General features: G+C 36.5%; 1 protein-coding gene across 1 annotated transcript; it reads left to right on the top strand.

Annotated features, from left to right (window-relative positions):
• Positions 1-21,683, top strand: LOC121878001 (phosphatidylinositide phosphatase SAC2-like; the record flags this gene model as incomplete). The annotated part of the gene is given in 3 exon segments (XM_042383960.1): positions 1-240; positions 1,253-1,363; positions 21,522-21,683. Coding segments are annotated over 3 exon segments (447 nt in total), but the record flags the coding sequence as incomplete, so codon positions are not given.
• Between the last annotated feature and the right edge of the window lie 5,210 nt (positions 21,684-26,893).

The following is a 26,893-nucleotide window of genomic DNA, read 5'->3' as shown; positions in this document are numbered from 1 at the left end:
GGTAACAAGGTTCGACGGGAAGGAAGAAACAAGGAACGATATGAGAGACGTATTCTGGACGAGCTGATGAAGATGTTCAATGACTCCGACTCCTTTTATTATTCGTGTGAAGCAGATCTAACAAGCTCTCTGCAGCACCAGAGTGATCCCTCCTATGATGCTAGTCTGCCACTCTGGCGTAGAGCTGATGATAACTTCTTCTGGAATAAACACATGCTTATGGATCTTATTGATCAGGAGGTGAGGAATATTTAACTATATTTGTCAACACTCATCCTAGAACACTTGTAGTAAGTAATATCATCTACATATGTGGAACTTTTGTATCAAACAACATAAGGAAAGAACAAAAACAATATTAAATAATACAAAATATTGTATGGAGAATTAAATACTGTAGAACCAAAAGAGAATGCTGTCTATAGTGAATAATAACCCAGACTCCAGCCATGTCAGTATTATTTTTTCCAATAAACTGTGTCAGTCTATAGCGTCAAGACTACCCTGTCTTTACACATAATTATATTCAGTAAACCCTCGGAAGATTCCGACTAAAATTTGGGGGTTCTTGGCTAAGAAGCATTCCCAAAACAGAGAAAAGAAAATTTTTGGCCTGTGGGCGCTGGTTGACCGGTAGGTGGGAAACAAACAGTTATCGTAGGTAAATGAATGGTTTATATAATTTGTTTACCACTGGGCCCATCACTGATTTCAAATTAGACGACAAGATATGTATTTCTCCCATACGTATATCAATCGTATGCCTGACAAGGCGTGTGGGTGAGAGGAGTGAGTCATGTGGCTGCTAATTAATGCATCGTGTGTGCTTAACTCTCCTCCTTCCCTGCCATATTTCACTGGATTTACTTTTATTATTAGTATTTACTGATATAATAATGTTTAATAGTAATTTAACATGGCACTGTAGCCAAGTTAGTCTTGTCACTGTAACCACCAGGCTACTGGGCCAAGATGTGAGGTGTTATGGCTGTTTTTCGACTCATGTTTTCGGGTAGATTTATGTAACTTTCTTAATTTATTTTGACTCATTTACATGCACACACTATCCTAAATACACACTGTGAAAAAGTAAAAGAAATAATTGACCTAAGGACAAACCTGTATTCAAATGTACTAAATTAATTACTAAAATTTTTATGTCTAGTGTAAACTGAGTAAATATTGATATATCTATAGGTTATCTATGTTTTATAATTGATAAGATGACAAGAATAACCTTGACTATTGGCAGATACCAAATTTGGATATATGGATTGTACCAGTGATACAAGGCTATGTCCAGACAGAGGCTGTGCCCCTTGATGCAACAGTATCTTCCCCAGATGATTCCATGGACAAACAAGTAAGTGTTCATTGTATGCTGCTTGACCGTTGAAGTTATACTATGTATGGTTAGGAATGCTAGGAATGCTTAGCCATTTTCTTTTCTTCAGCAATGATCTCAGATAATATACAGTGGGGTATGCTATAACGAACGGATCCTACTACGAATATTCCTATAACGAACGGTTTTACCTATAAAATTGAGAATGCTATAACGAACGCAACTCCTACAACGAACGCGGATGAATACGGGACTATTTCGCCTGGCGCATGAATATTGTTGTACCGCGACCCACAACAAGAGCGTCAGGCGCCATCTTTGTCTCATTGTGTAGCCAGTGCACCACTGTTATTGTTGAAATTTCGTCTTTTGATGTGGAAATTCGCGTTATTTGTATAACTATTTTGTTATACAAGTATACAATTGTAACAATGAGTCGTCCAAAGCGAGTGAGAAAGCTAATAACCCTTGAAACTAAGAAAGAAATTATAAAGAAACGTGAGAATGGAAGAAGCATTGCGAAACTTAGTGATGAATATGGGATGGCTAAATCGACTATATGTACGATTTTGAAGAATAAAGGGGAGTTAAAAACTGTGCAAGTGGCAAAGGGAATCTTTAGACTTAGCAAAGCAAAGTGTAATGTGATTGAAGAGATGGAAAATTTACTCTTAGTGTGGATAAAGGAGAAAGAAATGGCAGGTGGTAACATTAGTGAAGCTATAACTTGTGAGAAGGCTAAACAATTGTTTGAGGACCTTAAAGCCAAGACTCCCAGTGGAAGTGATAGTGATGTGCCAGTGTTTAGGGGTACCTGCATGCTGAATAACACTAAGGTAAGATAAAGTACCGTATTTTTTACATTTTCCACAGAATTTTTTCAGTGTTAGGTGGTTGTATTTGGGGGCCTGGAACGGATTAATCCTATAACGAACGAATGCTATAACGAACGAGGTTCTGGAACCAATTACGTTCGTTATAGCATACCCCACTGTACTCGTATATTATGAATGCCTCTTGCCACATCACCACCCACCCACCATAAGCGACCTGCACTACTCATTACCATCCACCATGTGTGGCTGCCACCATGTACCACCACCCTATCTCCTTAAGTTGTACAGTGGCCCCTCGGTTAACGAACACAATTTGTTCCACAGAGTCGTTCGTTAACCGAAAATTTCGTTAACCGAATCCATTGTTTCAATGGGATATTGGGTAATTGGTTCCAGCTCACCGAAAATTTCGTTAACCGAATCCATTGTTTCAATGGGATATTGGGTAATTGGTTCCAGCTCACAGAAAAGTACTTACAAAGTAAAAAAAAATGCAATTAAGTACACTTACTTTGAGGTGTGTATGTAGAAGGTTCCTGGATGATGATGATGATGGAAATTAGAAGTGGGGGTGGAGGAGAAGGGAGAAGAGAAGGAAGTTGGGGATGGAGGAGAAATCACCTTTCAGGGGACTCATGCTTGATGCAGTAATTTCACCAATAAAATTTTAAGTTCACTGGGTGTAATTCAAGATTATTTTACTTAAATCAACACTGCACTGTGCTATATATTATCAATATGTTAACTAAATTTTGTAATGACCAATAATTTTAATGTAAAAATGCAAAAATATTCAAGACACCAACAAAATCGATGTTCAATAATTTTAATGTAAAAATGCAAAAATATTCAAGACACCAACAAAATCGATGTTCACTCCACTGTAAACAAAGCCAAACTGATGCCTGGTGGGTGAGTCAAGCGGCTGATGGGCGCACAAAAAACTACCATATTTTTCGGCTTGAAAGACAATTTTTCTGAAAAAATATGCCTTGAAAATTACCGTGCATCTTCCAGGACGCTAGTTGATAGAGGTTTTCTTAGGGTTAACTGAAATCAGCCCCTTACAAAGACTGTTACCTCATTACAGTACTTAACAATTACAAGTATTCTCTATACAGTACTGTCGCGATCCCAATATCCTTTATACCTGGGGAGTGAAACCTACCCCAAGTTATTATCAAATAAAGGAACAAATAGACAACACGGCAATAATTATCCCCACAAAAACCTACTCAACTAAATGTACTTGAATAAGTAAGAACAGTTGAAATAAGTAAGTCACAAAAAGGAAGATAATTAATTAATTCAATTTATGTTCTAAAGGGAGTAATGACTAGCAAACAAGAATTTAAGGGAATAAGTGATTATATATTAAAATAAGAGTGATGCCGGAAGGGTGAAAATATACCGTAAGGAGTTAGAACAAACAAATATTACTTAACATAACTATATTACATAGACATACAAAATATATATATATACAACAATCCCTACAAAATAGTTATTTCCTACCAAACAGGAGATTCCTTACCACCAGGATCCCTTCCTAGGCCTAACTAAACATGTCACTAATACCTGATACCCCTAGGGCATTGCAGAAGACTGGACAAGGCACTAGACAAGGGTCAAGGCTAGAGAACGAATGGACACGTCTACCATATGCCACGGTTTTTTGGTACTGGGGAAGCGTGGGGCACGCCGTGGAGGAGAGCGTCTCATATCACGTGATCCAGGACATTTGCTGGATAGTTTATATAATTAATTAATACTACTCTTGATTTGACTTAACAGAGTAAGACAATGATGCATATTAATAACATACATAAATATACAATTAACCTAAGTAACTAAGAACAATAATAATATAATAAGTACAATTAACAAGTTAATAGTTTGTGTGAAATGTAGGCGTAAACATGCCTCACGCTATGCGAGTTCCCGAGCGCTCAGGCACGTGACAGTACTATAAAACTATTGATTTAACTAATATTGTTGATATATTGCAAAAAAATAAAAAATAAACCCTTGCTGCTGTGCGGTTTGTTTACTAATGTCAGTGGTGCGGCAGCGCCATCTATTGAGGAATTGCTAAAGGTTGTCTGCTGGTCTCAAAGAGCAGGAATGTTTGTTTCTTTATACGTAGGCTCTCATATTTGGACACCCATTTCGACTGTAAAAACCTCGCAAAATTAAAATCTTCAAAATTTAAATACAACTTCCTATGGAGAAAATTAATTTGAGTCGGGTACTTTCGATGTTTGGCTAAATTTTGTCTTATTTACCCTACTTTTTGGGCGAATTACTACCTGTAATAAAGCAACATCCTAATAAACCAACAAAAATAAAACAGATAAAGTTAAATAAAAACTAAAAACAACACAGAAAAAGTTTTTGTTTTTTGTCTTCAGCTAGAGTTGAACCTGATGACTTGGCAACTTCGTCATCCAAGTAAAAACACACACAACAACATTGGCTGTCCTTATGTTTTTAACTTTACCACCACTGGTGGGTAGAATTTTTGTTTTAAATTCAGAAACATTAATTAAAATATATATGAACAGGACATAAGTGTTGCCTTCATATTCTTATGTAGAGTAATGATATGTTTTCACATGTACTCACTTACATATGCGATCTCATTTTTTTCTTTACCATTAATGGTTACCTGCTTCCATTGTTCCATTTATTAACATTGAATAACATTACAGTAATACCCTGCTTTACGCGGTTTCACTTTCCGCGATTTCGCATTTACGCGGTACCTCACCAGAACCGGACATTCACTTTACGAGATGCATCTACCCATATACGCGCAGTGTGTCTGGTGCGACGCTATTTTTAGATTCGACCTTCCCGCCTCCTGCTTGGGCAAGCCGCGCGGTAAGGTTGTGCAGTGGATGTCTCTGTTGCGTTATCAGTGACGTCATATGACGTATCGGACTGTGATTGGGCCATGCATCCCTACCTCCCTCCGCTGCTAGCTGTGATTGGTTTAAAGTAATATGACGTGTCCACCCGCGGGAGGGAGGAAAGACGACGCTTGACCTAGCCGCGTCAGTTTCACCCCTCCAGGCCATACCGTGTAAACCAGCATCCATTGTTCTGTAAAATGGCTTTCGCCGGACCACCGCCCCCAGAGAGAAACCTTGCCTTACCTGGACCCAACCGCCCTAAGCCAAAGAAGATACGACGTTCCCTAAGCAACGAAGTGAAATACAAGATCATTCAAGATTTGGAGAAATGAACACGTCAAACTGATCTCGCGCGCCAGCATGGAGTCAACGAATCTACGATTTGTACTATTAAGAAGGATGCAGCCAAGATCAAAGAACACATGAGAATCACAAAGTCTGCAGGTGCTTCAATGATCAAGTATTGCCAGAACAAGGTGCTGCTAAAGGTTGAAAATTTGCTGGTGAGTTACTTGATTCGTCAGGCGCGACGCAACATGGCGGTGGACACGCGATTCGTTCAAGAGTACGCCCGTGAACTGTACGCAGCAGTGTCACATAAGATGGGAATTGCAGAGCCCAAACCCTTCAATGCTTCCTCTGGTTGGCTGCATAGGTTTAAGAAGAGGAACAAGATCACCAACATCAACATTGGTGGTGAAGAAGCGAGTGCTGAACGTGCGGCGGCTAGAGATTTTCTTCCGTTCTTACGTGAGGTTATTGAGGAAGGACAGTACACCGATGACCAGGTGTTCAACATGGACGAATCCGGTCTATTTTGGAAAAAGCTGCCTACCAAGACCTTCGTTGTCCAGTCTGCCAGCAAGATTCGGGGCCGGAATTTGCAGAAGGAGCCAAATATTAAACGTCGAATTAAATACTCGCAAAATTTGAGAACCTACTGTAGACTGTAAAATCCTTGCAATATTCAAATCGTCCAAATTTAAATACAACTTCTGGTACTTTCGATGTTTGGCTAAGTTTTGCCTTCTTTACCCTACAGTACTTTTTGGGGTGAATTACTACCTGTAATAAAGCAACATCCTATTAAACCAGGATTTGAAGATGAATAAAATGCTTTTGACTGTTTTACTGGACATGCTATTTCGAGATTTACAGTTTTTTTTTATGTTTATTGTTTGCTTACCCAAAATTTTTATTCAACTGATTTTTTCGGAGTTGTTTTTTTACTTTTAATTTTTTGTTTTTAAATAAAGATTTTTTTATTTTTCTATTTAGACGTTGATATACATGTTTACATTTGCTTACCTTCTACTGTTGGAAAATATTTCCCGTCGTTGTCATCTCGACAAAACCAAGAGAAAGAATGTAAACACTACAGCCCGCTAGACGTGGAGGTGACCAGGTGTATAAAATGAGTGCTGTATTAAAGATTTCCACTTCTTATACAGATTTATTTTTCAATTGATCAAAATGGCGACTGATAAGCAGTTCTAAGTGATGTTATTCAAAGAGGTGTGTGTACTTGTGCCAAAAGGGTTGTATATCAAGCAATGGTTTCACTGGTGTAGGTAGTAGGCAGCTATCAAACAGGGAGGTACTACTGCTTGGGAAGATATTGGAAGTATAATGTGTTGTCTAATGGTAGACCCTGCTGCCATGTGGCATCACGAAAATTGTGACCAACTCCCAGGTTGCTGATCTGACTTTCTGCCACATTTACACACAATTGCAGGGTCTCAATTGTTTCTCTTACTTTGAAAACACAACATACATACATTGTTTCTCACTCTTGATTTTTTTTTATTTTTGTATTTCTTTATGGTTCTTTATTATTATTATTATTATTATTATTATTATTATTATTATTATTATTATTACAGTATTATTATTATTACAGTATTATTATTATTACAGTGTTATTATTATTATTATTATTATTATTATTATTATTAGTATTAGTATTAGTATTAGTATTAGTGTTAGTATTATTAGTATTAGTATTACAGGTTGTACCTCTCTAGTCCGGCAACCTCGGGACCTGACCGGTGCCGGACCATGGAAATTCACCCTTTTCCTGGATAGATAGTGACTTGTGCTTAAGCCTGGAAGCACTAGCACCACTTTCTCTGCATCATGGTCTCTTTGAAGACATATTGAAGGGTTAAATGTCGTATAGTAGCTTCTCAAATTTCGCGAGTTTTTAATTCTTAACGTATTTTATTGGAACACACAAAAAAATAAATAAATAAAAATTTTGACGGCGGAAACTTGAATTTCGACGGGTTTGAATGGCCCGCCAACGTGCAGACGACGTGCATAATCGTGTAAACAGTGTCATTTCTCTTATGTACAAAAGATTCATTATTGTTTATTACTGAATGTCTTTTTTATTGAATTAATGTTTATATGTGCAAAATGAGCAATACAATTCATTAATAATACGTAGAAAATTGAAACACATGAGGAAATGACACAGCATTGTTTTCGTTGATTACAAAACCAGTGACTGACTGGTTCTACATATAAAACTGAAGAAAATAAGACCTTGGTTGTAGCTGTAGTAAAATTAATATGGTTGTTTTAAGTAATGTTATTTAATATTAATAAATGGAACAATAGAAGTAGCTAACGATAATGGTAAAGAAAAAGAGAGATCGCATATGTAAGTGCGCATGCGCACACGTGAAAACATATCGTCATTACTTTACATAAGAATATGAAAGCAACACTTATTTACTGTTCATATATATTTTAATTAATGTTTCTGAATTTGTTTTTATTGAATTAATGTACGTGTGCAAAATTAACAATACAATTTATTAATAATACGTGGAATATTAGAGGAGACGAGACCACTGCCGGCATTGTTTATGTTAAAGCTTACGAAACCAGTGACTGATTGGTTCTACATATAAAACTGAAGAAAATAAGACCCTGAGTTTAGCTGTAGTAAAATTAATGTAAAAAATGAATATGGTTGCTTGAAGTACCTGTAATGTTATTTAATGTTAATAAATGGAACAATATACAGTGGGGTATGCTATAACGAACGTAATTGGTTCCAGAACCTCGTTCGTTATAGCATTCGTTCGTTATAGGATTAATCCGTTCCAGGCCCCCAAATACAACCTTCTAACACTGAAAAAATTCTGTGGAAAATGTAAAAAATACGGTACTTTATCTTACCCTAGTGTTATTCAGCATGCAGGTACCCCTAAACACTGGCACATCACTATCACTTCCACTGGGAGTCTTGGCTTTAAGGTCCTCAAACAATTGTCTGGCCTTCTCACAAATTATAGCTTCACTAATGTTACCACCTGCCATTTCTTTCTCCTTTATTCACACTAAGAGTAAATTTTCCATCTCTTCAATCACATTACACTTTGCTTTGCTAAGTCTAAAGATTCCCTTAGCCACTTGCACAGTTTTTAACTCCTCTTTATTCTTCAAAATCGTACATATAGTCGATTTAGCCATCCTATATTCATCACTAAGTTTCGCAATGCTTCTTCCATTCTCACGTTTCTTTATAATTTCTTTCTTAGTTTCAAGGGTTGTTAGCTTTCTCACTCGCTTTGGACGACTCATTGTTACAATTGTATACTTGTATAACAAAATAGTTATACAAATAACGCGAATTTCCACATCAAAAGACGAAATTTCAACAATAACAGTGGTGCACTGGCTACACAATGAGACAAAGATGGCGCCTGACGCTCTTGTTGTGGGTCGCGGTACAACAATATTCATGCGCCAGGCGAAATAGTCCCGTATTCATCCGCGTTCGTTGTAGGAGTTGCGTTCGTTATAGCATTCTCAATTTTATAAGTAAAACCGTTCGTTATAGGAATATTCGTAGTAGGATCCGTTCGTTATAGCATACCCCACTGTAAGTAGCTAACCATTAATGGTAAAAAAAAAAGTGAGACTGCTCGTATGTAAGTGCGCACATGTGAAAATATATCGTCATTACTCTACATAAGAATATGAAAGCAACACTTATTTACTGCTCATATATATTGAAGGGTTAAATGTTGTACTCTGTATAGACAAGCAGAGAGAGAGAGAGAGAACAGCCGAACTGCCGGATGTAAACAAACCTTAATTTCCCGCGGCTTTTTTTTTTAAGGGGATTAGCCCACCCGGGCATAGGTCACTGACCCACATTGGGGCCTGAGGGGCAAAAATTTAATACTCCTGTAATAATAATAATAATTCAGATAAAAAAAAAAAAACTGCCTATCTACCTATTGGACAAACTAAAATCGTTCCGGACCACAGAATGCCGGACTAGAGAGGTACAACCTGTATTGGGTATTATTATTATTATTATTATTATTATTTATTATTATTATTATTATTATTATTATTATTATTATTTTCGCCCCCAGGCCCTGATGTGGGTCAGTGATCTGTGCCCGGTGGGCTAATCCTAAAAAAAAAATATTAATAATAATAATAATAATAATAATAGTTCCTAGAATTTCATTTCCAAAATCAGGGTGTGTCTTCCACGATGCAGCGTCTTTCAAGCCGAAAAATAAGGTAGTTCCCTGTACTGCATATACAGTAGTTCCTTGGTTAACGAACGCCCCGGTTAACGAAATTTTGGTTAACGAATTACCTTCCATAAAAATCTTCAATTCGGTTAACGAAAAAAATTAGAATAACGAAATCCTTACGAAAATCACATTTTGTTTTCAACATGAGCTGAGGAGATACTCAGCCAATTCAGTGATCTCTTCTATGTTTACATTCAAATTAATCACTATCTTATAATAATTCCAGCAATGCAATTAAATTCACCCCAGTCACTTCTATTAAATTTTATAAGCAAAAAACAAAAACTCAATCTGAAGGACATAAATTAACAATTAAATACTTCACACCACAGGCGCCAACTGTCAAACATGTCACTGTCACCCCTCCCTCCCTACCCCCTCACCTTCCCGAGAAACGTTTGGGGAAAAGCACTAGGCTTACAAGTTTAATAATAAATAATACCTCAGACTAAAGTTAGGAGAATATAATTGGCATTGCTGGAATCCTTGCAAGACAGCGAATAATTTTAATATAAACGTCATATATTTTGCACAGAGAAAAATTAATCATCTGTATCACATTACAGTAGTGATTTAAGAGTAAGGGTGTATATATACAGTCATGCGCCGGTTAACGTCAGACCGAACAACATCCGATCGCATATACGTCCGTGGCCCCCCAAAAAAAACAAACAAACAAACACGTGACGCCTGCTGGACCACCACTCCACGACCCCCTGACGGAGACACGATGATCCTCCCCATACTGGTCAGATATTATGTGTTAAAGGAATATGCTTCTTTACTTAGGCTTTTCTAAGCATTTGCCTACAGGTGAAATGTTAACCTACATCTATTGAGAATAAAATCTTTCACCTACAAATTGGCAATAACACATTTGCTGTAATCAGACATATCTAGTTGCCTCAACAATTGCAAGTTGCAATTGGGGTTGCAATTTCAAATTCTGTGGCATTACTAAAAATAGTAAAGTTTCTGGTGCACTCTAAGATTAAGAGAGAAAACGGAGGACTCAGGCATCCTGATGTGACAGAAAACAGACTCGTATGATGGGGGACCAAGTAAAAAAAGCATAGCTACATGTTTTGTGGACTACAGTATTAAGCGTACCCTTTTCATCATTTTGTAATAAACCTAGCCATGCCTATGTGTGTTTATGATATTTAACATAACATTATAGTATATATATTTAGTGGGTATAAATGGTCGTAAAATGGGAAATTTGGGGTTAGGTCTTGGGTGCCTGAACCAATTAAAATAAATCCCATAGGTTCTGTACTTTCGTTGTCAGCGGGGTCCCAATTAGGCTCGATAACCAAGGGATGACTGTACTGTACTGTATATACTTGTGACACTGGCCAGTTGCTTCTGGTGTCCCCATCTGGAGTACTGTCACCCCATCTGGTCCCCGAGATATGCTAGGGACTGTCAGTTGGTTGAAAATGTTCAAAGGAGGGCCACCAAACTGGTGCCTGCACTTCGGCACCTCAGCTACCCTGAGAGATTGGAGCGCCTGAACTTGCCTAGCTTATACTACAGACGGGCAAGGGGGGACCTAGTTGAGGTTTATAAGCATCTCAGGGGGCACTACTCAGTTGAGTGTCCTTACTTGGAGCTGGCGGACGCTCGCCCCACAAGGGGTCACAGCTCAAGATTGAAGAAGCCGCAAGTCCGGAAAACTGTGAGGGCAAACTTTTTCGGAGTGAGGGTTGTAAACTCTTGGAACAATCTACCAGAGAGTGTTGCGATGGCACCGAGTGCGAGCTCTTTCAAGAGAAGACTTGACCAACACTGGAGCGGGTTCAGGTACATTCAGGAGCCGGTGCATGCCCAGTATTTGCCAACAGTGCGTGACAGAGACGTGACCGATCGCCCGGGCGGCTAGCGAGCCGACCTTTTGGTGAAGAATATAAAGGAAAAGAGACGTGACCGATCGCCCAAGCGCCTAACAAGCCGATCAGTGGCGAAGAGGATAAAAGTATAAAAAAGTTATGGTACAGGGGTACCAAGTGACAGCACTAGGATCCCGCTGCCTCTATCAAGGAATAAACAATTAAAATTTAAATTGAAAAAAAAAAAACATTGAAATAAATTACTATCTTACAAGAATCCCTCCAATGTAAGTTATATTCACCCAGGTCGTTTGGGTGGAAAATTATGAGAAGAGCTTAGTCACTCTTAAGTAATGATAAATAAACACGCAGGCAGGCCTTCAGCGCCAACTGTCAAATCTTATCTCAAATAAATACAGTGGTCCCTCGGTTAATGAGCACAATTCGTTCTAGAAGGTTGCTCGTTAACCGAAAAACTCGTTAACCGTAACCATTGTTTTAATGGGTTTTTGGGTAATTGGTTCCAGCTCACCGAAAATTGCCTAAATTCAGCAAAAAAGGTAGAAAAGTACACATACTTTGAGGTGTGTATGTTGAAGGCTCCTGGATGATGATGGGAATTAGAATGGGGGTGGAGGAGAAGGGAGAAGAGAAGGCATTGGGGTGGAAGAGAAGTCACCCCATGGTGCCATTTCACCCATAAAATTTTAGTTCACTTGGTGTAATTCAAGATTATTTTCTTTAAATCAACACAAACATATTTCAAAATGACCAATAATTTGACTGGAAACAGAAAAAAAGCATTTATGTTGAAGAGTCTCAAACAGGATGTTCCTTCCTCTGAACCGATAAACAAACTGACGCCATGCTTGGTGTGTTGAGTGGCTGTCTGGCGTGCAAAAAACTAGTTTCCTGTACTTCAATTATGTTACAATAATTGTTAAAATGACTAAAAAATTTAATATAAAACTTTTACAATTATAGAATAGCACAACCTTCTTGATATTTACTAAAAGGGTAAAGAATTTAAGCCCTAAAACCGATTACTGTATTGGCGGACTAATACTACAGCTGGTGAGCAGCCAAATGCAGGCGAAAACATGTTGGGAAAAATTCGTAAGGAATTCGTTAACCAAAATTTTTTCGTTAACCGAAGTGAAGAATCTTATGGAAGGTAATTCGTTAACCGAAATTTCGTTAACCGAGGCGTTCGTTAACCGAGGGATCACTGTAAACAAACAAACGCCAGGCATTCCGTCACCTCACCCCCCCCCCCTCTCTTCCCACCACCCTCGTGTTCAAGATAAAAGATTGGTGATTTCTTTGTTTATTTTATATAATATCTCAGACTAAAGTTATGATAATATAATTTGCATTGCTGAAATCCTTGCAAGACAGAGATTAATTTGAATATAAACGTCATATATTTTGCTCAAGATATAAAAAATGTAGTACATTAGTGTACAATACTGTAGTACATTTTATAAAAAGTATTTCAACTGTATTTTTGGGTAGATTTACATAGATTTCTTAGTGCAAAGCTGGAGTGCACATGTACAAATTTGATTACGGTACTAAAATTGTTTTGTCTAGTGCAAATTATAGCATGTTTATATTCAAATTAATCAGTATGTTATAAGAATCCCAGCTATGTTAATTATATTCACCCAGGTCATTTCATTGGCTTTTTATAAGAGAGAAGCTTTGAATCGGGTACTTGTGCAATTAACCAGGCCGTTCACATATATTTATTATTTGGGTTTAAGTAACGAAACCCAAACGGTAGTTCCTTGTTTTATTATAAAAGGATTGTATATATATTTCCTGAGTGTAGATCGACCGTAAGTTCCACTGTATAGGAGTGAATGAGAAAGGGACGGCGTTTATGTATTATAAACGTTAGGTCACGTCCTTACGATATTACTTTCTGTGAGCGACTAAGGAGTGAGGGCCTCGCTGTGCGGGCTTACGGATATGCTGACTATGGGTCTCTCCCTCCTGGGAGAGTTGCCCTCTCACGTGTACAACTCATGTCTTACTCATAGACAGTGGAAAGTTACAGGGTGGTGAATCTGAATATAATATCAGATGTATTGACCCATTTATATAATATGTTCTGTTGATGAGACAGGGGCCTATTACAGCTTAGTCACCTAAGAACTGATAAATATACTCGAGCTAGACCTGGGCCTGTGTCAACTGTCAAACGTACTACCTCCCCTCCCCCCACGCCCCCTCGCACCCTCTCTCTCCCCCATCTGCCCGGCGTTGCTGGAATCCTTGTAAAACAGTGAATAATTTTAATATAAATGTCATGTATTTTGCACAAAAGATAAAAATTAATCACCTGTATCACATTACAGTAGTGATTTAAGAATAAAAGTGTATATGTACATATATAGTATTCCACATACACATAAGTATAAATAAAAAGTTTATGTGATGATCGGACAACGTCCATTTCGGTTAACATCACGTTTCCAAGAACGTATCTAGGACGTTAACTGGCGCATGACTGTATATATATATATATATATATATATATATATATATATATATATATATATATATATATATATATATATATATATATATATATATATATATATATATATATATACACACACACACACACAGTCAACCCTCACTTTACGCGGTCCCACATTCCGCGTTTCCACGTTTAGTGCCCTGCCAGAACCCAGGATGCTCACATTCCGCGGTGGGTGTACCCCTTTACACGGGTGAAGTATAATTTTTTTATTTAGCTCATAAAATTCATACAAATTATCCGGCCAGAATATAATTTACATTGCTGGAATTCTTACAATTTGATGATCATTTTGAATATAAACATCATAGATTTTGCATTAGACATACAAATTTTAGATATAATGTTTACTCTGAGTAAATATGTTATCTTTTGTGCAAAATATATGACATTTATATTCAAAATATTCCTGGTCTTACAAGGAATCCAGCAATGTCAATTATATTATCCTAAATTTAGTTTGATTTATTATTCATTACTAAAAAGATAAGCAGTCTGGTATTCCCACACATTCATCTGGTAGGGAGGCTTGGTGGGGGGTGGGAGGGAGGGAGGGAGGGACTGGCGACCGACCAGCCCAGCCTGGCACCACGGTGTGAAGAATATTTTTTTTTTTATTAACTGAAGATATTTGTTTTAGCTCAAAAAATTCATACAAATTACCCGGCCAGAATATAATTTACATTGCTGGAATTCTTATAATTTGGTGATCATTTTGAATATAAACATCATATATTTTGCATTAGACATACAAATTTTAGATAAAATGTTTTCTCTAGTAAATATGTTATCTTTTGTGCAAAATATATGACATTTATATTCAAAATATTCCTGGTTTTACAAGGAATCCAGCAATGTCAATTATATTATCCTAACTTTAACCTGAGGTATTATTTAATACTAAATGTTAAAATCTAGTTTTTTTCACCCAACCTCTCTCTTGAAGGAAGGATTGGTGGGGGGTGGGGGGGAGGGTTGGGACGGACCGACCATCTGGCGCTTGGAAGAGGGGGGAGGCAAGGTCGGGTACTTTGATTGATAGAGCATGTCGTGAAGAATATTTTTTTTTTTTTTATTAACTGAAGATATTTGTTTTAGCTCATAAAATTCATACAAATTACCCGGCCAGAATATAATTTACATTGCTGGAATTCTTATAATTTGGTGATCATTTTGAATATAAACATCATATATTTTGCATTAGACATACAAATTTTAGATAAAATGTTTTCTCTAGTAAATATGTTATCTTTTGTGCAAAATATATGACATTTATATTCAAAATATTCCTGGTCTTACAAGGAATCCAGCAATGTCAATTGTATTATCCTAACTTTAGTTTGAGGTATTATTTATTAAAATTTAGTGGTTTTCCCCCAAAAATTTCTCAGAGAGGGAAGAGCCAGCAGTGTAGTGTGAGAAGAGGGGGAGGGAGTTGAGTCCATTATTTTTACTACAACATAGTTATGTGTCTTCAAAAAGTGGAGTTTGGGGGTCGGGCTGGTTTCTATTGGAATTAATCCCATATGTTCTGTTGTTCATTTAACGCGGATTTCACTTAACACGGGACCCTCTGGGTTCTATTGACCGCGTTAAGTGGGGTACAACTGTATATGAATTGGCGGTCATACAACCAAATGTACGCACAGCGTTAGCGCAATGCAGTTATAGGCCAGTTAGGCTAAAGACTGTGTTCCACGCTCACCTTCACAATGTGCAGTATTTGTTCTTTCCAAATTTCACTACTGTATTTTTAAAATGCCAAACTGGTGTTAAGCAGCTAGTTGTGAAAGGGCATTACAAGGCTCCTGATTACTGTGAAATCACTTGTAGTACATTACGGACCTTGCCTACTCATCAGCATTTTGCGTTAAATCGAAAACTCAAGTCTGCTTTAATTCCACCTCCTATAATGAATTTCACTATCAAGGATATTCAAATAGTATCAGAGAAATTAAAAGTTTAGCTTTCTTGAACGAGACACATTTTGCTGATTTGAATAATAACTTGCCATTTTACCTGTCACGGGAATTTGCACTACCAAGCCTTACGATTTCCTCTATTCTGTTAATTCTGGCAATAATGTTCCTGTTCTGTTATTATCGGGCAGTATCATCCAAATTCAACATTGTTCATAACATACTAACCCGTACGACACAAAAGTCTAGGTCCCCTGTAGTAGAGAATACCCCTACAGTAATTTCCCCAGCTTAGTGTCTACATATCTGTTTATAACATGGTTAGGGTTGTCTAGGATGTACTGTACTCTGTGAGTTATTTAGGCCTCACGGAGCTCGGCTGGTAGGTGACCGAGCGATGTAATAGGCCCCTGTCTCATCAATAGAACGTATTATATAAATGGGTCAATACATCTGATATTATATTCAGATTCACCACCCTGTAACTTTCCACTGTCTATGAGTAAGACATGATATGGACACGTGAGCGGGCAACTCACCCAAGAGGGCGAGACCCATAGCTCAGCATTTCTGTAAGCACGCACTGCGATGCGCCTAAGCTTCAGTAGCTCACCTCAACTCATATCGTAAGGACGTGACCCTAACGTTTATCATACATAAACGCCGTCCCTTTCTCATTCACTCCTAGACAGTGAGACTTACGGTTGATATACACTCAGGAATTATATCTACAACCTTTTATAATAAAACAAAGGAACTACCGTTTGGGTTTCGTTACTTAAAACCCAAATATAAATATGTGTGAACGGACTGGTTAATTGGTTAAGCAGCCGATTCACTGCAGCATACAGTTCATGTGCGTACTCCTTAACAGAGCGCGTGTCCACCGCCATGTTCCGTCGCGCCTGACGCACCAAGTAGCTCACAAGTAATTTTTCCGTCTTGAGAAGCACCTGGTTGTGGAAATACTTGATCATAGAAGCACCTGTAGACTTTGTGATGTTCATGTGCTCCTTTATCTTGGCTGCATCCTTCTTTATCGTCCGGATCGTAGATTCGTTTACACCATGCTGGCGCGCCAAATCAACCTGTCTTGTTCCTTTCTCCAACACTTGAATGATCTTGCACTTCACCTCGTAGCTTAAGGAACGTCGTGTCTTCTTTGGCTTAGGGCGGCTGGGTCCAGGTAAGGAAAGGTTTCTCTCTGGGGGCGGTTGTCCGGCGGAAGCCATTTTACAGAACAATGGATGCACGATTACACGGTGTGGCCTGGAGGGATGAAACTGCCGCGGCTAGGTCAAGCGTCGTCTTTCCTCCCTCCCTCCCTCCCCCGGGTGGACACGTCATATTACTTTAAACCAATTACAGCTAGCAGCGGAGGGAGGTTGGGATGCATGGCCAATCACAGTCCGGTACGTCATATGACGTCACTGATAACGCAACAGAGACATGCACTGCGCAACCTTACCGCGCGGCTTGTCCAGGCGGAGGCGGGAGGGGCGAATCTAAAAATAGCGTCGAGCCAGACACTCCGCGTAAAGGGGTACACGCACCGCGGAATGTGAGCGTCCCGGTTTCGGCAGGGTAACGCGTAAACGTGGAAACGCGGAATGTGGGACCGCGTAAAGTGAGGGTTGACTGTATAGTGAAGTCTCTGGTGCACTCTAAGATTAAGAGAGAAAACGGAGGACTCAGGCGTCCTGATGTGACAGAAAACGGACTCGTATGATGGGGGACCAAATAAAAAAAAGCCTAGCTACATGTTTTGTGGACTACAGTATTAAGCGTACCCTTTTCATCACTTTGTAATAAACCTAGCCATCCCTATGTGTGTTTATGATATTTACCATAGCATGATATATATATTTAGTGGGTATAAATGGTCGTAAAATGGGAAACTTGGGGTTGGGTCTTGGGTGTCTGGAACCAATTAGAATAAATCACATAGGTTCTGTACTTTCGTTATCGGCGGGGTCCCAATTAGGCGCGATAACCAAGGGATGACTGTACTGTACTGTATATACTTGTGACACTGGCCAGTTGCTTCTGGTGTTATTGCACAGGGGTACCAAGTGACAGCACTAGGATCCCGCTTTCTCTATCAAGGAATAAACAATTAAAATTTAAATTGAAAAAACAAAAACATTCAAATAATGGGACGTGGCGAACCTAAATGGCCCTAGAGCGGGCACAGTCACGGATGCATCGCATATTCTTATAGATTGTGCTGCCAGGCGTACTTTATCTAGTAAATTTAGTCAATATTGTACAGTAACAATTTACCCAAGTGCAAACCTGTATTGTACATGTACTAAGTGATTACGGTACTAAAATAGTTATGTCTATTGCAAATGTAGCTTGTTTGTACAGGTATTCAAATAAATTTCTATCTTACAAGAATCCAAGCTATGTAAGTTATATTCACCCAGGTCGTTTGGGTGGCAAATTATGAGAAGAGCTTAGTCACTCTTAAGCAATGATAAATAAACATCCAGGCCTTCAGTGCCAACTGTCAAATCTTATTTCAAATAAATAAAGACACTCTGTCACCTCACCTCACGCTCAGCTGGCTACCTCCCTCCTTGTGTTCCCAGACAAAAGATTGGTGATTTCTTTGTTTATTTTATATAATATCTCAGACTAACGTTAGGATAATATATTTTGCATTGCTGAAATCCTTGCAAGACAGAGATTGATTTAAATATAAGCGTCATATATTTTGCTCAAGATGTAAACAATGTAGTACATTAGTGTCCAATACTGTAGTACATTTATAATAAAAAAAATTTCAACTGTATTTTTGGGTAGATTTACATAAATTTCTTCATTTATTTTCATCCATTTACATGCACACACCATACTAAAAGAAACGTAATAGAAATAAATGACCTTAGTGCAAAGCTGGAGTGCACACATACTAATTTGATTACGGTACTAAAATTGTTATGTCTAGTGCGAATTAATGCATGTTTATATTCAAATAAATCAGTATCTTACAAGGATCCCAGCAATGTTAATTATATTCTCCTAGGTCATTTCACTGGCATTTTAAAATGAGAGAAGCTTAGTAGGACTGTTAAATAAACACACAGGAGACCTTCGGCTCACGCGGTCAAACATATCACCTCAACCCCCCCCCTCCACCCCTCGCTGGCTGGCCGTCCCTCCCAGCCAGGGTTTTAGGCTTACAGTTTTTATCTTATATAATATCTCGACTAAAGTTAGGAGATTATATTTGCATTGCTGGTATTCTTGCAAGACAGCCAATAATTATAATATAAACGTCATATATTTTGCTCGAGATAAAAAAATTTGTACATTAGTGTACAGTCTGTAGTTCATTTATAATAAAAAAATTATTAACTGAATTTTTGGGTAGATTTACATACATTTCGTCATTTAATTTCATCCATTTACATGCACACACCATACTAAAAGAAACGTAAAAGAAATAAATGACCTTAGTGCAAAGCTGGAGTGCACATGTACTAATTTGATTACGGTACTAAAATTGTTATGTCTTGTGCAAATTATAGCATGTTTATATTCAAATTAATCAGTATCTTACAAGAATCCCAGCTATGTTAATTATATTCACCCAAGTCATGTCACTGGGTTTTTATAAGAGAGAAGCTTAGTCACTTAAGAAATGATAAATATACAGGTACATGCGTTAGACCTTGGGCCGGTGCCAACTGTCAAACGTACTACCTCCCCTCCCCCCACGCCCCCTCGCTCGCTCCCTCCCTGTCTCTCCCCCATCTGCCCGGCGTTGCTGGAATCCTTGTAAAACAGTGAATAATTTTAAAATAAACGTCATGTATTTTGCACAAGAGATAAAAATTAATTTCCTGTATCACATTACAGTAGTGATTTAAGAGTAAAAGTGTATATGTACGTATATAGTATTCCACATACACGTAAGTATAAATACAAAGTTTCTCTGATGATCGGACAACGTCCATTTCGGTTAACGTCATGTTTCCAAGAACGTATCTAGGACGTTAACCGGCGCATGACTGTGTATATATATATATATATATATATATATATATATATATATATATATATATATATATATATATATATATATATATATATATATATATATATATATATATATATATATATATATATATATATATATATATATATATATATATATATATATATATATATATATATATATATATATATATATATATATATATATATATATATATATATATATATATATAAAATATATATACAGTGGGGTATGCTATAACGAACGGATCCTACTACGAATATTCCTATAACGAACGGTTTTACCTATAAAATTGAGAATGCTATAACGAACAAAACTCCTACAACGAACATTATTTAAAAATTTTTTTTTTTTTTTTTACTAATTTATTGTTTTTTTATTACAAGTATTAATGATATTCTTTATTTCAGGGGTTTAGATGCATATGTATGTACTTTTTTACAATTTTTAAAATTTTTTATTATATTTATCAGTGTTAAGTGGTTGTATTTGGGGGCCTGGAACGGATTAATCCTATAACGAACGAATGCTATAACGAACAAGGTTCTAGAACCAATTAGATTCATTATAGCATGCCCTACTGTGTATATATATATATATATATATATATATATATATATATATATATATATATATATATATATATATATATATATATATATATATATATATATATATATATATATATATATATATATATATTGATTGATTGATTGATTGATTGATTGATTGATTTAAGGGCGATTTAGGGGAATTTTAGGAGTGTCTGACTTTATGCATTTTTTATTTTACTTTGTATGTACTTTTCTGTGACCTGGAACCAATTACCCATTGAAATAATGGATTCGGGTGACGAAATTTTCGGTTAGCAAACGACCTTCTGGAACGAATTGTGTTCGTTAACTGAGAGACCACTGTACAGACAAAGATTTGAATCAAGGATTGAGGTATTAAAAAGTGAGTTGGATTAAATATTATGAAAGGTATTTCTTGTAAAATAAGTGATGGAACTCTGAATTGGGGTGAACAAACTATGAGTGTATTGTTGTAAGATTAGTGGGAGGACAGTAGGTGTAAGATAAGGAGTGTGTTTAGTGTGTAGAATTCAGAAGTGGATAAATTTGCAGAGCTATGGTGAGCTTGTGATTGCATGTCTCTACTGTGCTGTAGGGAGAGCATGACTAGGCTCTGTGGTACAGCAGAAAACATATGGTGAGATTCTGATGTGTTCTTGGTACTGTACTTGCCATCATGTTCCAGAACTTGCAAGTGTGAAAAAAACAATTTAATTGTTGTCACCGCTGATAGCTGTACAGTACTGTATATGTCTGTTTTGGTGAATAGAGTGCTGTGGCCTTGCATGATGTTGTCTTGAGATAAAAGTGTTAAATGTTGGTATAAATATTTGATAAAACATCTATAAAGGATAATGTTACTTTAAATATTCTCTAACTGGACCCCTTGGTGAAGCTCATCTGGGCCACCTGCCATAGGATATTTTATATAAAAAGGGTATTGTTTATTTTTTCAGAAACGTGATCAGTATACGTTGACTTTAATATCTCGAAGAAGTCGGTATCGGGCCGGCACCAGGTACAAGAGACGGGGAGTTGATGAGGACGGCCATGTAGCAAACTATGTTGAGACTGAACAAATAGTATCATATTCCCATCACCGGGTTGCCTTTGTTCAGGTGAGTTTCTCTTATGATTGATACAGTACAGTATGTGTGTGTTAGGGCTCCCACTATACTGCCCATTCTGGGGTCACTAATCCTAAGGGGATAACTTAACTCTACTCTTAATTTTAAGGTCGCAGCCACCAGACCCCTTGGACAGTATGAAGCTTTTTAGGTAGCTGGCAGAGTAAGCCAGGCACGGATGTATGTTTGCATTCATCAAACCAAAGGTTGGAGTAAGGGTGAAACATCAATTATGACTTAACTACTTTATTTCTTAATAAAAAAAATACGGCTTTCAGTCACAATACAAAAATAGTTGACCTTCATCAAAATAAGTACAGTGAACCCTCACTTTACACAGTCAATTGAACCCACGGAGGCCTGCGTAAAGCGAGAAACGCGTAAAGTGAACAACATAACATATGGGATTAATTGAAATAGAGACCGGGCCGACCCCCAAACTCCACTTTTTCCCGACACAATACCTATGTTCTAGTAAAAATAACATCTTAATTTTATGATGGTACACGCACACAATTAATACTGTATTTAAGAGAAATAGAGAAATACAGTTGCCAAGTTAATGTCCATTCAAATAATGGACTCAACTTCCTCCCCCTCTTCTCACACTTGCTGGCTCTTCCCTCTCTCAGAAATGTTTGGGGGAAAACCACTAGATTTTAAGGTATAGTAATAAATAATACTTCAAACTAAAGTTAGGATAATATAATTGACATTGCTGGATTCCTTGTAAGACCAGGAATATTTTGAATATAAATGTCATATATTTTGCATAAAAGATAACATACTGTATTTACTCAGAGTAAACAATATACTTGCATTAGATCTAAAATTTGTATGCCAAATGCAAAATCTATGATGTTTATATTCAAAATGATCATCAAATTGTAAGAATTCCAGCAATGTAAATTATATTCTGGCCGGGTAATTTGTATGAATTTTATGAGCTAAAACAAATATCTTCAGTTAATAAACAAAATATACTTACCCAAATACTATCTGTCAATCAAAATACCCCACTTCCCCCCCTCTTCCCACCTGCTCCCTGGGTCCCTCCCTCCTCCTACCCCCTACCAGAGAAATGTTTGGGTTATAACAGTGTATTTACATTTTTAGTAATAAATAATACCTCCGACTAAAGTTAGGATAATATAATTGACATTGCTGGATTCCTTGTAAGACCAGGAATATTTTGAATATACACGTCATATATTTTGCACAAAAGAAAACATATTTACTCTGAGTAAACAATATACAGTTAACCCTCACTTTACGCGGTTAATGTAACCCGGAGGGTACCGTGGAAAGCGAGAAACGCGTAAAGTGAATAACATAACATATGGGATTAATTGAAATGGAGTCCAGGCCGATCCCCAAACTCCACTTTTTGACGACACATAACTATGTTGTAGTAAAAATAACATCTTAATTTTATGATGGTACATGCACACAATTAATACTTAAGAGAAATAGAGAAATACAGTCGCCAAGTTAATGTCCATTCAAATAATGGACACGACTCCCTCCCCCTCTCACACTACACTGCCGGCTCTTCCCTCTGAGAAATTTGGGGGGGAAAACCAGGTATAGTAATAAATAATTCCTCAAACTAAAGTTAGGATAATATAATTGACATTGCTGGATTCCTTGTAAGACCAGGAATATTTTGAATATAAATGTCATATATTTTTCACAAAAGATAACATATTTACTCAGATTAAACATTACATCTAAAATTTGTATGTCTAATGCAAAATCTATGATGTTTATATTCAAAATGATCATCAAATTGTAAGAATTCCAGCAATGTAAATTATATTCTGGCCGGGTAATTTGTATCTCCCCCCCTCTTCCAACCGCGCGGTCAGTCCCAACCCTCCCCCCCACCCCCCACCAATCCTCCCTTCAAGAGAAAGAGTGGGTGAAAAATTTTTTTTTTTAACATTTTGTATTAAATAATACCTCAGATTAAAGTTAGGATAATATAATTGACATTGCTGGATTCCTTGTAAGACCAGGAATATTTTGAGTATAAACGTCATATATTTTGCACAAAAGATAACATACTTACTCAGAGTGAACATTATATCTAAAAATTTTATGTCTAATGCAAAATATATGATGTTTATATTCAAAATGATCATCAAATTGTAAGAATTCCAGCAATGTAAATTATATTCTGGCCGGGTAATTTGTATGAATTTTATGAGCTAAAATAAAGATCTTCAGTTAATAAAAAAAAAAATATTCTTCACACGGTAGTAGATGGTCGGTCGCCGGTCCCTCCTTCCCTCCCCCCCACCCCCCCACCAACGTCCCTACTAGATAAATGTGTGGGAATACCAGACTGTTTACCTTTTTAGTAATAAATAATAAATCAGACTAAAGTTAGGATAATATAATTGACATTGCTGGATTCCTTGTGAGACCAGGAATATTTTGAATATATATATCATATATTTTGCACAAAAGATAACATATTTACTCAAGAGTAAACATTATATCTAAAATTTGTATGTCTAATGCAAAATCTATGATGTTTATATTCAAAATGATCATCAAATTGTAAGAATTCCAGCAATGTAAATTATATTCTGGCCGGATAATTTGTATGAATTTTATGAGCTAAATAAAAAAATTATACTTCACCCGTGTAAAGGGGTACACCCACCGCGGAATGTGAGCATCCTGGGTTCTGGCAGGGCACCGCGTAAACGTGGAAACGCGGAATGTGGGACCGCGTAAAGTGAGGGTTGACTGTACTTGCATTAGATCTAAAATTTGTATGTCTAATGCAAAATCTATGTTGCTTATATTCAAAATGATCATCAAATTGTAAGAATTCCAGCAATGTAAATTATATTCTGGCCGGGTAATTTGTATGAATTTTATGAGCTAAATAAAAAAATTATACTTCACCCGCGTATATGAGTAGATGCACCGCGTAAAGTGGGAATTCCTGTTTTGGCAGGGTACTGCGTAAATGTAGAAACGCGTAAAAAACCCCGCGTAAAGCGAGGGTTCACTGTACTAGTAAGGTCATTACATTTCACATCCAATACACGACCTCCAAATTAACTAATTAAAATCTTCATCCTTCATAACAAATTATTGACCTCCTTACCTCGGGCATTATTTCTTACCATATCACCCAACACATCAGATACAGTGGTCCCTCGGTTAACGAAATTTCGGTTAACGAACTGCCTCCCATAAGATTCTTAAATTCGGTTAACGAATAAATATTCAGTTAACGAATTTCTTACAAACCGACCTCAACATGTTTTCGCTTACACTGGCCGGTCAACCAGCTTTAGTATTAGTCCGCCAATACATTAATCGGTTCTAGGGCTTAAATTCCTTACTATTTTAGTAAATATCAAGAAGTTTATACTATTCAATAATTTTAAAAGTTTAATATTCAATTTTTTAGTCATTTTATCAATTATTGAACGTAATTGAAGTTAAAGTGACTAGTTTAATGCGCGGCATCCAGCCTCTTAACACAGCAAACAGGCGTTAGTCTCTCTGTTTTCACTGGAGATAACATCTTGCTTGAGACTCTCTTCAACTAAACGCTTTTTTTCTGTGTTTCCAAGCAAATTATTGGTCATTTTGAAATATATTTTACATATTGACAATATATAATGCAGTGCAGTGTTGATTTAAAGAAAATAATCTTGAAATACACCAAGAGAAGTAAAATTTTATGGGTGAAATGGTGCCATGGGGTGACTTCTCTTCCACCCGAATCCCTTCTCTTCTTCCTTGTCCTCCACCCCCATTCTAATTCCCATCATCATCATCATCATCATCCAGGAGCCTTCTACATACACACCTCAAAGTAAGTGAACTTTTCTACCATTTTTGTTGAATTTAGGCAATTTTCGGTGAGCTGGAACCAATTACCCAAAAACCCATTGAAACAATGGTTTCGGTTAACGAGCTTTTCGGTTGACGAACGACCTTCTGGAACGGATTGAGTTCGTTAACTGAGGGGTCACTGTATTTATAATATACTGTAACATATTAAACACAATGCAAGTATATTTATACGCTTGCTTCGCACGAGATGATCGGTGGTGGGAGTGTTCCCTCGTCTCGGTGGTGGGACTGTGTTCCGACTGTTTATACAATAGCTACCACCGTATTCTAATTGTGGTGTTTCATTAGGATTTGAGTGAAAAAGATTACGTACTTACTACATACATTTTACACAAACATACATATATATATATATATATATATACTGTGTATATATATATATATATATATATATATATATATATATATATATATATATATATATATATATATATATATATATATATATATATATATATATATACTATATATATATATATATATATATATATATATATATATATATATATATATATATATATATATATATATATATATATATATATATATATATATATATATATATATATATATATATATATATATATATATATATATATATATATATATATATATATATTATATATATATATATATATATATATATATATATATATATATATATATATATATATATATATATATATATATATATATATATATATATATATATATATACACAGTAATACCCCGCTTAACACGGTTTTGCTTAGCGCGATTTCACGTATACGGGGTGCCTCGCCAGAGCTGAACTTTCACTTAACGTGGGTTTTTTCCACGTATACTCTTACAAATTACCCGCCTGCCTGAGAATATAAAATTACCCGGCCAGAATATAATTTACATTGCTGGAATTCTTACAATATGATGATCATTTTGAATATAAACATCATAGATTTTGCATTAGACATACAAATTTTAGATATAATGTTTACTCTGAGTAAATATGTTATTTTTTGTGCAAAATATATGACATTTGTATTCAAAATATTCCTGGTCTTACAAGGAATCCAGCAATGTCAATTATATTATCCTAACTTTAGTTTGAGGTATTATTTATTACTAAAAAGGTAAATATTCTGGTTTTCCCACACATCTGGTAGGGAGGGTTGGTGGGGGGTGGGGGGAGGGAGGGACCGACCGACCATCTGTTACCGTGTGAAGAATATTTTTTTTTTTTATTAACTGAAGATATTTGTTTTAGCTCATAAAATTCATACAAATTACCCGGTCAGAATTTAATTTACATTGCTGGAATTCTTATAATTTGATGATCA

The sequence above is a fragment of the Homarus americanus genome, unplaced genomic scaffold (assembly GCF_018991925.1).
Source record: "Homarus americanus isolate GMGI-L3 unplaced genomic scaffold, GMGI_Hamer_2.0 scaffold39025, whole genome shotgun sequence".
NCBI lineage: Eukaryota > Metazoa > Arthropoda > Malacostraca > Decapoda > Nephropidae > Homarus > Homarus americanus.
Note: the sequence above shows the minus strand (reverse complement) of the source record. Positions and strands in the feature narration are given on the sequence as shown.